The sequence below is a fragment of the Plasmopara halstedii genome (assembly GCF_900000015.1).
Source record: "Plasmopara halstedii genome assembly, contig: Scaffold_614, whole genome shotgun sequence".
Taxonomy (NCBI): Eukaryota; Oomycota; class Peronosporomycetes; order Peronosporales; family Peronosporaceae; genus Plasmopara; species Plasmopara halstedii.
The window spans coordinates 3,333,270-3,349,106 of record NW_020187532.1 but is presented as its reverse complement, the minus strand read 5'-3'; the positions used below and the strand labels follow the sequence as shown (position 1 = coordinate 3,349,106).

The following is a 15,837-nucleotide window of genomic DNA, read 5'->3' as shown; positions in this document are numbered from 1 at the left end:
GAGGGACAATAGTGTTAGGTGTACGTACATATAACATGGTTTGTACCTTGTTGCACGTGGGGTTCGCAATATTTATACAGAGATAATAAGTTTAGACACCTTTCAGACTACCTGCGTGGGAATGCCTTTCATGGGATAAGTGTTTGACACTGCTCAGTCTTTGAAGTTTTAATAAATTTGGGTGTGGCCGGATTAAAATTATACACAGTCTTTCTGATTCAGGTATCAGGATTTCTAAATATTATTTTGGATGGCTTAGTCGTTGTGATCAAGTGCTCAATACCAAAACTTTCTTCACTCAAACCCACTACAACGCTTGTCTACAATAATTGGCCCAGCTTCGTTCAAGTCGGAATTAAATGGGTGACATATCCTTACCTTTCTGTCTTCACGATACCTCACGGTCCTCTGCTGATTGTGCTCAATGAAGCTTGCCAAAATCAATGAAAACTCATGCAGTTCATGACATGCTGCAACGTCCTACTTCTTACCTTCTGTCCGACGTAAGACGTTGCATAATGTCAAATGAATAAAATATTTGTTGATAATCTTGTATGGGTATGTTGTCTTCACCAAAATTGCCTTCCATCGTCTCTATAAACGCTTTTTAGCTATAATTTGTTACCTGGTGTCGTTTTAACTACCTCGTGATGGCAACTCTCCAACGGACCAGCTTGACAGTGTGGTGGTTAGCAAGCGCAACCGAAATTCTTAATTGTATATGTTTTTATCTAGAAATTCGACACGACTCTAGTCTGCCAAAAGGACAATTTGTTTGGATTCTTGTCTAGTCTCAAATATATTTACAACGATTTTTTGCGTGACTATTACATTAATTTAGCTCAGTAGTCTTCTCCAGCATCTCTCCTTTGATTGCTCTACTTAAACACAAAAACAGCTTCGCCAGAACATAAATCGTAGCAGTGTCAATTTCACAAAACTTGTTCAGCTAATTTTTAAAAATATTTTGTCTACTCAAAACCCACCCAAAGATACTTTCCAGGTTGAAAATAAGCGACCCGTATATTGCGCTCACTATTTAGCTATCTTAGTCCGAGAACAGTATTATGTGGTTTGATCGTCGCATTCGATTTAAAATCACATGATGTATGTCGAGTGAATCGTTGATATATTACAGCAAACTTTGATAAAAGGACTAGTGAAGTAGACGTGCGACAAACGCTAGGATAAATAGATTTCCAAGCTTCAATTGATATACTTCCTGCGGCTTGTAGCAGTACAGGACATGTTTTGTCCGCTCCGTACACTTGATGAACTTACCGTTAATGCGCCGTATCACCATCCAGAGATGTAACCGTGCATAGACTGGGTGGCCCAAGAGTGGACACTGAATCAACACATTTTACATTACAAGTTAAAGGTGTTCCCAGCAGCATATAATAGCCTTTCTCATTTTTTGTAAAGGAAGTCACTGTCATGAAAGGTATATATCTCTACTGGCCAAATATGCTCCCCAATCTCAGTACTACTTTGCTCTTCTTTGTTGATGGTGAGATTAAAAGCAATGACACGCTTAACACGGCTGGCATCTGCTTAGAGCACCACCTACGGCAAAGGCCGAAGCGTCACCAAAGATAAGATATGCATAATTGAAAACTGAGGGTCAAAATCGGGTACGCACGAGGGATTTTAATATCGTGTTTGAGGCCGCTTCTTCTGTTCACACTCCATCACCATGTGACATCCTTTTTGGAGCGATTGACAAGAGGTCGTGCTATGTCGTTGTAATTTAGATCGCACTTGTGCAAGTAGTTGGCAACGCCAAGCCACCATCATTTCAGATAGTGGCAATGATGATCAACTTTGGTCTGAACTGAAATTTCATGGGAGCTATCTGCCTGCAGCGAGTGTACTCAAAATAATACCTCGGAAATGGGGTCATTGGCGCTACACTTTTGTTAGTCGATAGATGTTTGCCTGAAACCCTTTCAGACAAGCATTGATCCCAAGTCTCAAATGCAATGCCCAACCGCAATCAGAGTTGGCCTTGCGACAGTTAATCATATTCAATACTAGGTTTGAGTACTAAACAAGTTTCTATTAATGCAATTTAGCAGCACGTCTTCTTTAAAAAAGGTTGTTTGCGCTGTAATGGTCACCGCAACTACAGCTTACATGATGTGTCACTCGCCATAAGCCTTCATAGCGCAATAAGGCGGTATCAAGTGGCGCGACTCACTCTTTCTCACCAAGAGAGAAGCGTGCGAGATCACGCTATTTCCTAAGAAAAGATCATTGATGTGAGATAAACAATTCGTTTTCAAGATCAGGTCAATTTCCTGACGCATACCTCGAAATGAAGGCGACGCTTTTGGCATTGCCCTCATCACCACAACATGAGATATCTACCACAAGTGATAAGCACGTAAATCTCTTGACGGTATTAATTTCACATCTCTCACTCTATGTTCTGTGGGGTTTTCAATAACGTGTTCGTCCAAACGATCAAAGTGCTCGGCTTCAATTATTCTAACTTGGTAAGTCTGTATTTTTCCAATTTCTTCAACGCATTGCTTTATTTAGAGATAACGCTTACATTCAATTAAAGCTCTTGCATACGGCAATGGGAGACGAACATTTTTAAAGCGCTCCCGATTAATCCATTCACAAGTAAATGGCCTTTATCATTTCAAACCCGTGAGATTTAGTACATCGCACAGTGGGTGTATGATATGATAGTGCAGGCTTAGCATAATCATTCTATTAAGACAAGAATAGACCATCCTCAAGAATATTAGAACCGGGATCTCTTACTTGCGACCACCATACTTGCAACTTTCAAATGTCCATCTACACCGGCTGAAGCGCGCAGCACTAGGCAACTCTGCCCCGTCTAAAAGTAAACAAGCCGTAGAGACCGCGACACATCGTCACTTCAACCGTCCAACCATAGCCAATAAATTCAAAACCAAGCCAAGACAACGTTCCACGCGGGCAAAGTCCTCTACTATCAGAGGAGGTCAACAAACATGCTTTACTGGGCGAAAGATCCAATCACAAGATACAAGAATGTATATCAGTTGGCATCATCGATGCTTTCATTTATCTACTGGTTTCGACTGTCGCACATCCTTTTGCGATAAACGACGCTCTTGAAACTACCAATCCGATATGGCTTCACAAAGCTCGAGACGTTGATGTTATCAATAAAACTTTGGGCTCCATGTTTCTTAGAAAGTCTCGTATGCTATTGAGCTCGAAGTGTACGAAATAGTAAGCAATGCCGACGCTGAAATTCGACTTGTTCTTGCGAGAGCTTTGTCCCTCAAATCTGCACGGTAAGTCGAGCTTCTGCTCTTTTCAACAATGCAATAATAAAATTTGCAGGATTTGAATGTTTGGTTCTGCTACATATGTAACATTTTTGAGCGCCTCGGTGCTGTTTAGCAGCTAGTAATTTAATCTCCCTTCACGATCCATCGCCTATAATGTGCTAACAGAGCTTTCACCTATTGTTTTCGTAGCGCCCACGCATAAGTCAAAAAGTGCTCTGCATTTAATACAACACCCAGCAACTCCTCGAAGTGGTAGGTAGACGCGGTCTTGGGGCGAGCTACATCTACTGATGACCCTAAAAAATGGAAGTTGATACCGATATCGTGAGAGGGTATGCTGCGATACAGCTCCTGGACCTAAAACGCTGGATCTGGTCAACATACATTGCTGGACACGAGTTTCGCATGCAAACGGTGCGTCTGACCAGACGGCGCGTCCACCAGCAATGTCTCTCGTCCCCTATTGGGGTGCGTTTTTCTACATCAAGACCTCACTAAAGTGCTCATTCTCGCGCACGAACTTTTTTCTTAAAGACCACTAGTGCCATACACTCTTGCTTCGTCTGGATCAGGCTAAACTTCTTATCATCTAAGGACCCCTTACCCCAGAAATTTTTTTGCCATATTATCGCTCACCCTCGCAGAGGAAACATTCTTTATTGCATTCGGCTGCAGAACTGACAATAATGGCTACCAAGTGCAATGGAATTGTCGTGCAACTTGCACACTGGAAATTCTGATCGTACGAGTCGCATTATGCATTTCTCTCGTTAGAGTGAAATTGTGTGGATGTCGAAAACTTTTGTTCTTAGCCCTTTGAGTAATATGTTGTGAGCTAAGTCTAGTTGAAAAGTGTACCAAACTGTCGTGGGACTAGCATCTCATGTGTGCAACGGACTATTCATCGGCAAGTCGTGATAATTACATCAAAACGGAGTACTAGTTGAGGTACTCCATCATTATTCTTCACCTTGGTGATTCTGAGTTTTGCTCGGACAATAGAAAAAAAGTACAGGTAGGGTAAGTAGTCCGTTACACAGCCCGTCACTGCCAGTCACATGCGATGAGGAAAGTTCCGCATCCTAGGGATGGCCTTTGATTCCCTCCCTTCTGTTTGCTCAACGAGAATTTTTAAGCCAAAGCTTGTGCATTGTATAGATTCCTTATTGCATTCCACGTAGAAAAGCACCTAAGCCCTCACGATCATACAGCCACTTACCGAGCTACATCTGACCATAAGTTCGCAGAACTATATCATGGTGATTGCATGCATTGAATTAAAGCTAGTATTTATCTTGGAAACAAATTGTGGTACGCTATATATATATATATCAAGAAGAAAATTATTGCCATCTTTTAGAATAAAGGAAATCACGTTACGCTTTACAGCATTCCTATAACAGCGCTTCTTTAAATTCTTAAAAATGTATAACAAAGATCCATGTCGCTTGCTAGGGACTATCACTTAAATACGAAGGATGATTCTTGCCAATTTTGCGGCACCGCATGCCTTTATCGTAGCTTATCAGCTCCTATTTAGAGAACGATCAGCGGCTTGCACCTTGATCGTGAGCTGATGAGCATCGTTAGTCTGATGTAACTCCGACATACAGAATGTTGCCTCGATATATCCGCATGTTATGAAATATGTTATTCGGACACTACATGTTATTCAAACATCAATTTGAACTAATTTTGGCTAAAAAACTCTATCAAAATCGTAGAGTTAGCACATTTTGATCGCTCAATTTCTGTCCAGATATAAGCTGCACGGGCATTGATTGACTATGGAGCGTAGTTGTGATTATCGATGCGGTTTATGCCAGCGAAACAACGTCTGTAGATATTTAACTATGCTGTAAAATTGATTGTATTTTCATTGGATACTGCATATCAAATATAAAATTATATTTCGTAACGATAGATTATCTAAAGTACTATATATTTTAAGAAAAAATGTACAGGATAATATTTTAGTCAAATTCCTTGATCTTTTTAACAAGATAGGCGTGTCTCTGAATGAGCTCTGCACGACGTCCCTCCAGGTCCACGACGTCAGACTCGCGTTTGTCAAAGTCTTCAATGAGCATCTCGGATGAGGCAAACCCGTCTTTGCTTTTCAGACGAGTAGCAAGCTGTCGCGTTGCGTCTCTTTCTTTTTTTTTCTGTGCGAGCTGGTCGCGGTTTGCAGACAGAATTTCTTCCAGCTCACGTGATTCTCGTTTAAGCATTTGGCTTTCAGCAAAAACAAAGTGTAATTTTTCTTTAATATGCGTCAGAACTTGTACTGTGTTTGTGGTCTTTTTGCGCAATTTAGAGAGCTCCTCATTTCGTTCTTCTATCTTCTCATTGAGCGTCTGATTTTCAATCTTTAGCTGCTCAAAATCAATCAAGTGAAGCCCCTCTGCAAGCTCCTCCTTTGCATGCAATAGCTGTTCGAGCTTCTTGAGATGCATGCGTAAATTTATATGTTTCAGCCGTATTTTTTCGACGTCTTGATCCTTACGAAGTTCTGCAGCTTCAAATTGAGCAATCATTCGCTTAGATATAGGCTTGCCCGTTCCCAAAGTTTCAGCATTTCTCGCTACTTCTCTCTTAAATTCCAGAAATGCGTCTTGAATCTCTGTCACCTTGGCTTCCTTTTCATCCAGTCGAGCCTGTAGTTCCAAAGCCACCTTGTCATATTGAGATCGGGCCATTGTCATTTGGACCTTGGATTCATGAACACTGCGTAGACAATCGAGATATCGCTTGGTATCTTCATTTGAGATAATTTTGTCCTCCCGTCTTCTGGCAGAATTTGAATTATCTTTCACAGCACCTGAGCCGCCAGTCGCGGGGCTGCTTTCCTGATTTTTATGTAACATAAGTGCAACACGACGCTGTAGACTATAAACATAGTAGTATCACAGTGAGTTGACTGCAACTCGAATTGCTCTGATACGATGACCCACTTGGTGTTTCTAAGCTGTAGCCTCTCACGAGCTTCTGTGGCATTTGCAATTGCCAGTCGCAATCGTTGAGCAGCATCGTCTGCAATGATTGCTGCATCATCTTCATCCTGTCGCTTAAGGCCACGGTGAGGATTGTGATGGATCATCGTCTCTACCTGCATGTTGTATTGCGACGTTTCACCAAACAACCAAAATGTGGAAATTTCGTGGCAAGAATAGGAATCAAAATTTAACTCGAGTTCTTAATTTACAAAATCAAGTGAATATCAATTTTAAAGCTGTTTTGATAGCCATGTACAGACGTCCAAAGTCACTCGTCGCCCACTGCGCTCCATTACGTGCTGTAAAGAGTCTGAAGGGAAAGTCAAATGCTAGTGCTCGCTGGGTACGTCGCCAGTGGAACGACCCTGCGGTGAAACAGGCTAAAAGAGAGGGACTACGTTCGCGTGCAGCCTTTAAATTACGCGAACTCAACGATGTAGGTGTATGATTAATAGGATAAGGTTGCTATTTATCACACTCACAATTTTATATACACGAAAGGCAGCGCTTTCAGCTACTTCGTCAAGGTAATGTGGTTATAGATTTAGGTGCCGCTCCTGGTGGTTGGACGCAAGTAGCGGTGGAGGCTACAGCACCAAAGCGATGCACGACTGATGATCCACCGCGAGTTGTGGCCGTGGACCTTAAGCGTTTTGATCCCGTAGAGGGTGCAGTCATTATTGTCGGGGATTTTCGTCAATCATCTGTGAGAAAACAGCTGACTGAGACTTTAAGAGGTCGCAAGGCCGATGTTGTGCTAAGCGACATGGCTCCATCCTTTTCGGGTACATTCCTTACAGACAGTCAACACCAGCTACGTCTTTGCCACAATGCACTTAAAATTGCTGAACTTTATCTGCGTCCTGGTGGTAATTTTGCTACCAAAGTTCTGAGATGTGACGGGTCTGAGGAGTTTCGAGCTGAATTGAAGGCAGTATTTGATGTTGTGAAGGCCATGAAGCCGCAGTCGTCACGACCAGAATCAACGGAGATGTATTTTGTAGCGAAAGGGTTCAAAGGTATAACAACTCTAGAAAACTGATAATTGTGACCTTGTTATCTTTTTACTTCTCATGTAGTTGAATTTTATAAAGGCTCGACTAAATGTACGCGGCGAACTCTTACCGCAAAAGTCAGACACACGACGAAAAGAGTGAGAGCCAACGGGAGACAATTAGTTGAGATCCTGGCCGAGTCGCAGTGCCAGCAGCGTGTCGTTGTACTGGTTAAATGCATCTTGGATGTCATCTTGCAACTGCATAGCCAGTGGTATAAGCTCCACGTTGACTTTACCACCAATTTGAGCGGAAGCCGCCACACGTGGCTGCAACACTTTGACAGCGTGAATCATTTCCTGCAATTCCGTGTCCTGGCGGACGTCGCCTGCTGCGTAGATAATTTTTTGCAACAATTGGTGCACCAATTGCTCGACCTCTTGCAAGTCTGCATCGTTCAGCGGCTCCGCATCGGCTGCATTAGCCAACGCCTCGCGCTCTTCCTCTTCCCACCGCTTGCGTGCCTCTGCATACGCTTCACGCTCACAGATGTCTTGAGTACGAAGCGTAAGGTTAAGGAACCGATCCAAGTGAATATTCAGGAGTGCATCTGGCATTTGCGTCAACACTTGTGTCATGTAGCGATTCATCTCCTTTTCACGCTTGATAATGAATTTCTCTTCTTGGTTTTTACCCATCATGGATGAAAATGGGTGGCGCTTGGGAAAACGCGGAAACCATGGCGCTCGTTTACCACGGCGACCGGAAGCTGCGGCTTTCAATTCTTGGTGAAGCGCGTTGAAGTCGTTGTAGCGACCACCTACGAGCCAAGCAGTTTTTGATTGCTCCAAAATATCACGGCCCCACGTCACACGCAGCACGTACTCCGTGTACTCATCACCCCAATTTTGATCCTGCTGTTTACGGTGGCCCAACATCGTACACGTGAGAATGCCGCCCTTGTACGGGATTGGCGGACCTGTTGGAAAGTCTTGAATCTTTTCTACCGGGTTGATCAAATTTTCATCATCAGCTGACATGACCGGACCAGCAGGAGCCTCACCACCTTCACCGAATAGGTCGCGACCAGCCTGTGCAAGCTGCTCCTGGCGCAGGGCATCACCCGCGACGGCTTCACCTTCAACTTTCGCATTGTCACCAGCAACCCAGCTCATGTCAGCATTTTGGAGCGACTCCTGTCCCACCATGGCACCGGCAACACCCATCGAACCGATGGCGCCAATCTGGCCAACCTGTCCGGCGGCAGCCTGCAAAGGCTGCACTGATCCCAGCGTAGCCGGTCCGCTACCAGCAGCTCCATGTACACCGAGCGTACCAAGAGCGGGAGCTGTTCCTAGCGTGCCAGCTAAAGCCACTTTTCTTTGGGCCTCATCATAAGCACTTAGCTTTCGCAAAGCAGCAGCCTCTGCATCATGTGCCACGGACGCATCCTGCGCGGCGGCAGCAGCATCTTGAGCAGCCATGGCAGCAGCAAGGGAAGCGGCTTGAGCACGTTCCACAGCAGCCTGGCGCTTGGCCTCCTCGCGGCCGACCGACCGACGGTAAGCATTTTGAATAGCTGTAGCAGCAGCGACACGCCGTTGCTCTAGCAGGCGTTGACGCTCACGTTCGTCTTCCTCCTCTTGAATGCGTCGTTGGCGCTCATCTTCCTCACGCTGGAGTCGCAATCGCTCCTGTTCAGCAGCAAGTCGCCGAGCCTCTTCAACAGCCAAACGGGCTTTGCGAATGTGGTGCAATCGATGCACGAAGTGACGTTGTGCTTGGATGGTATAATATGCCGTAAGCCAGCGTTTTTTGGCCGAATTCTTCTTTTCCGCTTCAATACGAGCAGCTTCCTCCAGTAGCCTCTTCCGCATTTTTTCATCCTCAACCTGCGCACGACGCTTTTCGGCCTGTTTGCGGCCAAACTTGCCGCGCACAATCGACTGGATCTTCACTGCTGCCGCATTCTGCTCGGCATTTTTGGCCCTCATACGCTCGCGAGTTTGCTGCAAGAGTTTCTTGAAGGCATTAGTAGCTAGGACACCACCAATTGCCATTTTCCAGTGCTTTCGGGCCAAAAACTTGCGGCGCATGCGGTGACGATATGCATTCCGCGATCGAATAAACTGCTTTCGGACGGCAAACATACGCATTACCGCCTGTAATTTGACAATAGCTGCCTTGCGCCTTCTCGTATCCTCCAAAAGTTTCAAGAATGCACGTTGTGCGAGCACCTTTGCTAAAGCGTAACGCCATCGACGTCGTGCCAGCCACTTTCGAAGACGGGCAACAATCCACGGCCCCATTTTCTTCATATCCACCTTTAGTAAGGCGTCAAGCAGCGCAATTTTGCCCGTTTTGAAAAAGACCTTCGTCCGTCCTAGACGATAAGCGTCTGGCTCCACCCGGAAAGACCACAGTACCGCTTCCGTAAACGTACGGTCGTTGTACGCGTTAAACATTGGTGTGACGGACGGCGGCAGCACGGGCTTGTAAATTCGGCAAATTTCGTCATAGGATACGCGCGTAGGCAGTCCAACCTTGAGCAGCTCACACGTTGCAAGCATACCCGAACAACGCAACTGGTCGACGACGTATCCGTGGTCAAAGACACCTGGTGTCATGGTCGGATTAGGCTTGATACATCGGATAAAGTTACAACGCGTCGCGTTCAGCGTGTCTGTAAGCTCTTGCATTTGATCACAGAACTTTGCCGAGACACTCTGTTTATGCTGATTCATAGTGTTAATGTCCAATTTAGACGAAAACAGTTCTTTAATGAGCGAAGACTTGCTGGAAGTTACAAAGTCCTCAAGGTCTTTGGGAATAGTATCGTTGTTTTTGTCAATAAAGTTACCGATCGTGTATGGTACGCGTGTAGCAAAGTGTTTGACGATAAACACGTATTTTTTATCTTTTTCATGAGGTGGCAAGAAGTGTGAATGATTCACGTGGGTCTTGTGCAACATGGCGTTCCACTTGTCATCAGTTGGTTTGGGCATCTTGGCTTCTTGATCCAATAATGGAAGAATACCATTAGGCTTTTGCGAGATCAAATCGATACATTCCCGATTGTCCGGCCACATAATCTTACCCACTTCAATACCTTCAGCAGCAAACAATTCCTGTTCTGCAATAAAAACTTGCTGATTAAAAGTAGCTTGCAACGCTTCATTGGCGTAGTTGATCAACAATTGCTCAAAGTCGTTTTCTTCAAATGATTCAAATCCAAAAATGTCCAACACACCAATGAATGGAAGTGAACTGTCACCGTGACCGAGTGAAGTGTTAATTTTATATAAAATCCACTTGAACAAATGATTGTATATGGACTTTGCGATGGCGTCACGGACATAACTTCCTTCTTTTGCAGTCCTTTTGATAGTAAAATTTTCCGTCCGTGTTGAAATTGCACGCGTTGAAATAACATCCAACAGATTTGAGCTGTCCACACCTAGAAGTTCAGCGCATGAGGCAACATATCGTTGCGCCTCTGGTGTCACTTCTCCCGCGTCACCCTCCGCTGTCTCACGGTCTTTAAGTCGAATGTTACCAAGATGCAACAGACCCGAAAGTACAGTCCAAACTTGTTTCTGCAAAGCAGCATCAATGTCAACAGACCCAAGAGCACTCGTCACTTCATCAAACAATAGTTCATCATCCACATTTGGATCCGACACGCATCCACTTTGATTCAAATATGCAAACTTGTCCACTAGTTCAAGTTTCAACTCTTTTGCCAGCGCTTGATTCGCTCCAGAAAGTAGGAAATAGAAAATATGAAAATTGCGTTCGCCAGGAATTTGGGCCACGACACGAAACTTTTCCAGCAAGTACGTTTCAACAAATGCACCCGTAAGCGTATTATCGCCAGGCTTGAACTGCAGCTTCATAAATTTACCGAATCGTGATGAATTGTGATTACGCAATGTCTTGGCATTACCAAACGCTTCGAGTATGGGATTTGTGTCCCAGAGTCGCTTGTCTAATTCCAGTGCAATATCTTGCTGAGCATTGTTGCCTTTACTAGATGCAAACGCCAAATGTTCACGTGATGTTAAGTATCGCAGTACAATCTTGGACGTTTCAGTCTTCCCAGCACCTGATTCCCCAGAGATGACGATTGACTGGCATTGCGCGAGGGTACGCAATGCCATTTGCTGAAATGCTACTTCTGCAATAGCGTACGGGTGTGGCGGACGGTCCCCCATTTGCGTCTTAATGTAATCCGTCACTTTGGGTTCCACTGTGCGAACGAGTGGATTAACAGCAACTAGCACATTAGCCATCAGCGTGTACGGACGCAAATTATCCATTTTTGAGCGTATGTAAAGGTTTTCCAATATTCCTGCCTCATGGATGTAGTATAGACCCGTCATGTCGTCCACAACACGCGGATTGACCTTGTAAAGGTCGCCAATGTCACGCATATCCAGCCTCTCCTGGCCATACTTGCTGTTGACAATCAGAGTCATGCCCTGCTCAGGATCGTCGGCCGGTTCATAGCGTGCGATCTCGACCACGCGCCACACACGTTCGCGATCAGGAACCCAAATGTGGGCACCAATTTCCACAGGAGTGTGCTTAAGTGCAGCCACAACTTCTAGCGTGTTACGACGTCGCGCTGAGTTCTGGGCACGCTTCTTATTCTCTAGCACAAGGCGTTGAGCAATGCTCAAATTGGCTTCGTCCACGGGTGCTGCATTGTGTCGCTGAAAGCGGTCGTATGATGGCAGCGCACCGGATGGCACCATCTCCATACGCGGTCTTCCCGACATGGATTTCAAGTGTAGATGGTCGGTACTGGCACTTGAAGAGGTCGGTTTGGTTCTGTCTTGATTCCTAATTCACACTGCGTGTATATGACAACGCAACGAACAAAGCGGAGGGAGACTTTGATTGTGGCGGACGGATGATGTGTGTGTGGTGGAATGGTATGATTGGCTGAAATCTTACAAAAAAGAGTAGATTGGTGAAAAAGATGTGCAACGACAACTTGGAGTATTTTGCTCTAACGTTCAGTTTCTTATATCTCTCGCCTTAACAAGAGTGTGCAACGTTCTGTATGTATGACGCTTAAAGGGCAGAATACAGCAAATTTGCACACAGCCGTGCTGTTAGGCCACTCAAGACACTTGCGATCGACACGCAGCAAACGTCTTGACGGAATGTCGACGTAACGATGTTATTGCATAGACTGTACGATTCGCTTATTCAACATTGGTAAGCAGCAAAAATCAAAACATTTTACGCCCTGAACGTCAGCACAATGTATTGGCATTAAAATTATTGACTTTCCGACCCATTTCCAGTCTCGCTAAAAGCAGATTTTGTAAATGTCGAATTCTATCGAGGTTTCTTTCGTCTTAGCTTTCGCCACTAGCTCTATGGACCACTTATTATTCCAAATTCTGATTTTAGGTAGGCTCTCTGTGATCTCGTCAGCAATGTCCAGCCTATTTTGGTGGCGTTTTGTCTCAATGGACGAACGAGTCATTTACGTGATAGAGATGTCTGTCGTATATACAAAAAATCGAGTAAATATGCTTGATGTTGTAGCTCATGATAATTTGAAAAACGAACTGAAGAAACTGGTAGTTTTTTTACATATTCAAAAGTGATATTAATAGAAAAATAAGAACAGCTCAATGTGGTACGAAATATACCTGTTGTATAACATTAAACCCTGATAAAATCAACAGTGCAAGGCTAGCTGCCCGTAAGTGCTACAGATCACTCCTTTACAGGGTCCAGCACCCTCACCCGTTTCAATACTAAACACGTTTGTAATGGAGTAAGAACTGTCATCTTTTGTATCGCCACCTCTCAGCGACATTTCCTAAGTTAAATTTTGTCGTTATTACGGATCCCTTGCTGCAGCGGGGCTGCTGTAGCTCGCTGTTTAAAGGAAGCTTTATAGGGTCACCGACCTTACGTACGATGCAAGACCCATATCAGTGTAGCGATCGCAATCCGCTACCTCCAAGAGTAACCAAAACCTTAACCCAAGGCAGATACACCTTCCGTTCAGAATTAAAGCTGTATTTATCTGATTTAATTGCGGCAAAGGCGCCCATATCTATATCTTTAGGATCCCTAATTAAAAAGTAAGACCTAAATAATATGCATAACTAATGACAATCCCGCCATGTAGTGGCTTCATTTCATGGTGTAGCCGCACCATTTGGTGATTACACCGTCTTGTGTACTCAACACTTTTGTACAGTCACACCATCTTGTGTGACCCACCCTTTCACATCAGGGTACGTGTAACCCCTAACACTCTATCAAAATTGTGAAAAGTTCACATTTAAGTGTCACCTCATACGAGGCTCGCGTGTCTAAGACACCTTTACGTCCAGGACCTTCTTCACTCATTCTCTGCTCAATAAGCCTTGTGTATATGACAGGAAAACTCCCAGCCTAGCTGGTTCTGAGGGCGCCCGTGGGCAAAGCCCTTCTTCGTCTTCTGCGCGCGGTGCAACTCCGGACAGTACGTCTACGGCTTCACGGGGAGCACATCCCAAGCCCTCGGCAACTGGAAGCCGCACACCGCGCCCGCCACGGGCGATGTGACGGCTAAAAGCCTCTCCGACAGAGCGCGAAAGCTCTCAACGTGAAGCAGTCGGTGCACGAAGTGCTCCAAGCTCTCGAGGTCTTCCGCACTGCGGTTTGTAACATCGACAAGATGCTCGGCGGAGTGACGATGACGACAGACTATGTCATAAAAAGCTGAAGAGCATCGCGAGTCACCGGACGGCGATCGACCAAGTCGTCATCGTCCACCCCTGACTCTTCTCGGCGAGAACGGTGGCGCCATTTTTCACGTGGAATAACTTGCAGGTCGACGTCGTCAACAGGGTCCAATTCGGTATTTTTGTGAAGTTGCGGGGATATCCAAACTCCGAGAACTCGTGGGAAGTTGAGGTGCCACTTCGGCAAGACTGCCCAGATGTGGACGCTTGTGGTAGGAGGGGTCATGACGCTCCGCGTCGTCGTACGCCTCGCGCTACTTGGTAGTACCCCAGGAAGACGAAGGGCCATGATCTGAGCTCAAGCTATGGTCCTGAGCTGCTGGGTCATAGGCTCACCCTAGTGAGGAACCACAGAACTTGCGGGAGCGTGATGGATAAATCCATACGTTGCAGAGCGACAATACGTAGGAAGTCGGCGTTGCGCCTTGAATTTGGATAACTCGAACCGAAGATGGCATTCCACACGCACGTTCACTTCCTTGTGGCTTCGTTGTAAGTCAGACAGCGAGGAAATTTTGCGGTCCCGCTGCACCCTTCGCTCAAAGAGCTCCTCATTATCTGCAGAGGTTTTACCAGAGGTGAGCACCACAGGAATCGCCCGCATTGCGGGTACAGGAGCGCTTTTTCTTCGAGTGTGAAGCCGAGTGCGATACCTACCCAATGCGATTTATTGATGTACCAAGAAGCGAGCTCGAAGAGCTTTTCGTTGGTCAAGCTCGGACCAAAGGCTCGACTACGTAGACGCCTAACGATCGAGGGTCGTCTTTCGCTTCAGTAGCGAGATCCGCCGAGCGGAAGCCGTATTCCTCACGAGGGTCAAGGATCGAACGTGGATACAAGCGCATGAAAGCCGCTCTGTGGGTGCCCCCCAACTGCTGCTCCTGTGCCTCGTCGAGGCGATTGGTAATGATACCACTACCACCGGAAGTCGAGAGGTCGGGAAACGGACACGGTGTCTGCACGGTTCGAGCAGGGCTCACGTCGCTAGTTGGCGCACCTCACCCTATTCTTCATCCCATCCTAGGAAAGGAGTACTCGATTCATAATCGACTTCCTCCAAATCCTCGACGAGAAAATCAGCACCCATAGGGTACCGATATGGAGAGGGTTTCCCCCTCTGACACGACTCACACGTGCGCACATATGTGCTCGTCCATTAGTGCAGCTTGGGTCACCAATATTGGCAACTCACAGAGCTAGACGTCTTCTCACGGCCCAGATCTGGTTGGTGTGTCGTGGGTCCATACAGGATACGGTACTTCAAATCCTCATCGTGAGGAGCCACAGTTCGTGGCATATCCGTTGAGTCGAAGCTATAATACAGCAAACCGTTTTTCAACGGTTGTCGGTGCAACCGTGCGCGCAGTCGCGACGACAACTTCATGTCAGATTTTTTTAACTCCTTGCTCCCGATAGCCTGTAGCGATGCTACACACATACTATCACCCGCGTATGCGGCGCGGATCAAATACGTCACTGACAACGTCACCATGGTGACATGAGCAAGCTGAGAATCCGGACTGCGTGACAACGCATCAGCCAGAACATTCTGCTTTCCTGGCTTATACTTTACCTCGAAGTTATGATCTGCAAAGAAGGAGAGCCATCTGACCAACTGAGCCGCACTGCGTTATGACGCATGATCTGTGTAGATCACAAACGGCTTTGAGCCGAGCAGGTGCACCCTGAATTTGACAGGTGAATATTTCATCACAAGTAAGTCTTTTTTGTGAACTAGTTAGTTCTTCGCCGCAGCTTAAGCTGGTAGATTCGAACGCGATCACCCAATCTT

General features: G+C 45.8%; 5 protein-coding genes across 5 annotated transcripts; 1 reads left to right on the top strand and 4 right to left on the bottom strand.

The window, feature by feature from the left end:
• Nucleotides 1-1,156: 1,156 nt before the first annotated feature.
• On the bottom strand, nucleotides 1,157-1,439 carry PHALS_12624 (uncharacterized protein; the record flags this gene model as incomplete). Its single annotated transcript, XM_024728215.1, has 2 exons — nucleotides 1,157-1,348; nucleotides 1,434-1,439. The coding sequence occupies 2 exons, from the start codon at nucleotides 1,437-1,439 to the stop codon at nucleotides 1,157-1,159; spliced, it is 198 nt and encodes a 65-aa protein (XP_024578714.1).
• A 3,830-nt stretch (nucleotides 1,440-5,269) lies between these two features.
• On the bottom strand, nucleotides 5,270-6,411 carry PHALS_12623 (Domain of unknown function DUF4201; the record flags this gene model as incomplete). The annotated part of the gene is made up of 2 exons (XM_024728213.1): nucleotides 5,270-6,185; nucleotides 6,251-6,411. 2 exons carry the CDS (start codon nucleotides 6,409-6,411, stop codon nucleotides 5,270-5,272), a joined length of 1,077 nt encoding a protein of 358 aa, XP_024578713.1.
• A 32-nt stretch (nucleotides 6,412-6,443) lies between these two features.
• On the top strand, nucleotides 6,444-7,334 carry PHALS_12622 (ribosomal rna large subunit methyltransferase j; the record flags this gene model as incomplete). The annotated part of the gene is made up of 2 exons (XM_024728212.1): nucleotides 6,444-6,728; nucleotides 6,798-7,334. The coding sequence occupies 2 exons, from the start codon at nucleotides 6,444-6,446 to the stop codon at nucleotides 7,332-7,334; spliced, it is 822 nt and encodes a 273-aa protein (XP_024578712.1).
• A 132-nt stretch (nucleotides 7,335-7,466) lies between these two features.
• Nucleotides 7,467-12,068, bottom strand: PHALS_12621 (myosin-like protein; the record flags this gene model as incomplete). Its single annotated transcript, XM_024728211.1, has 1 exon — nucleotides 7,467-12,068. One exon carries the CDS (start codon nucleotides 12,066-12,068, stop codon nucleotides 7,467-7,469), a length of 4,602 nt encoding a protein of 1,533 aa, XP_024578711.1.
• PHALS_14618 (uncharacterized protein) lies at nucleotides 12,067-12,854 on the bottom strand. Its single transcript, XM_036407522.1, has one exon. The coding sequence runs from the start codon at nucleotides 12,785-12,787 to the stop codon at nucleotides 12,608-12,610; it is 180 nt and encodes a 59-aa protein (XP_036263216.1). The 5' UTR covers nucleotides 12,788-12,854; the 3' UTR covers nucleotides 12,067-12,607.
• Between the last annotated feature and the right edge of the window lie 2,983 nt (nucleotides 12,855-15,837).

Excerpts from the sequence above, each read along its gene's own strand:
- PHALS_14618 (XM_036407522.1), bottom strand. The coding sequence starts at position 12,787 with ATGACTCGTTCGTCCATTGAGACAAAACGCCACCAAAATAGGCTGGAC.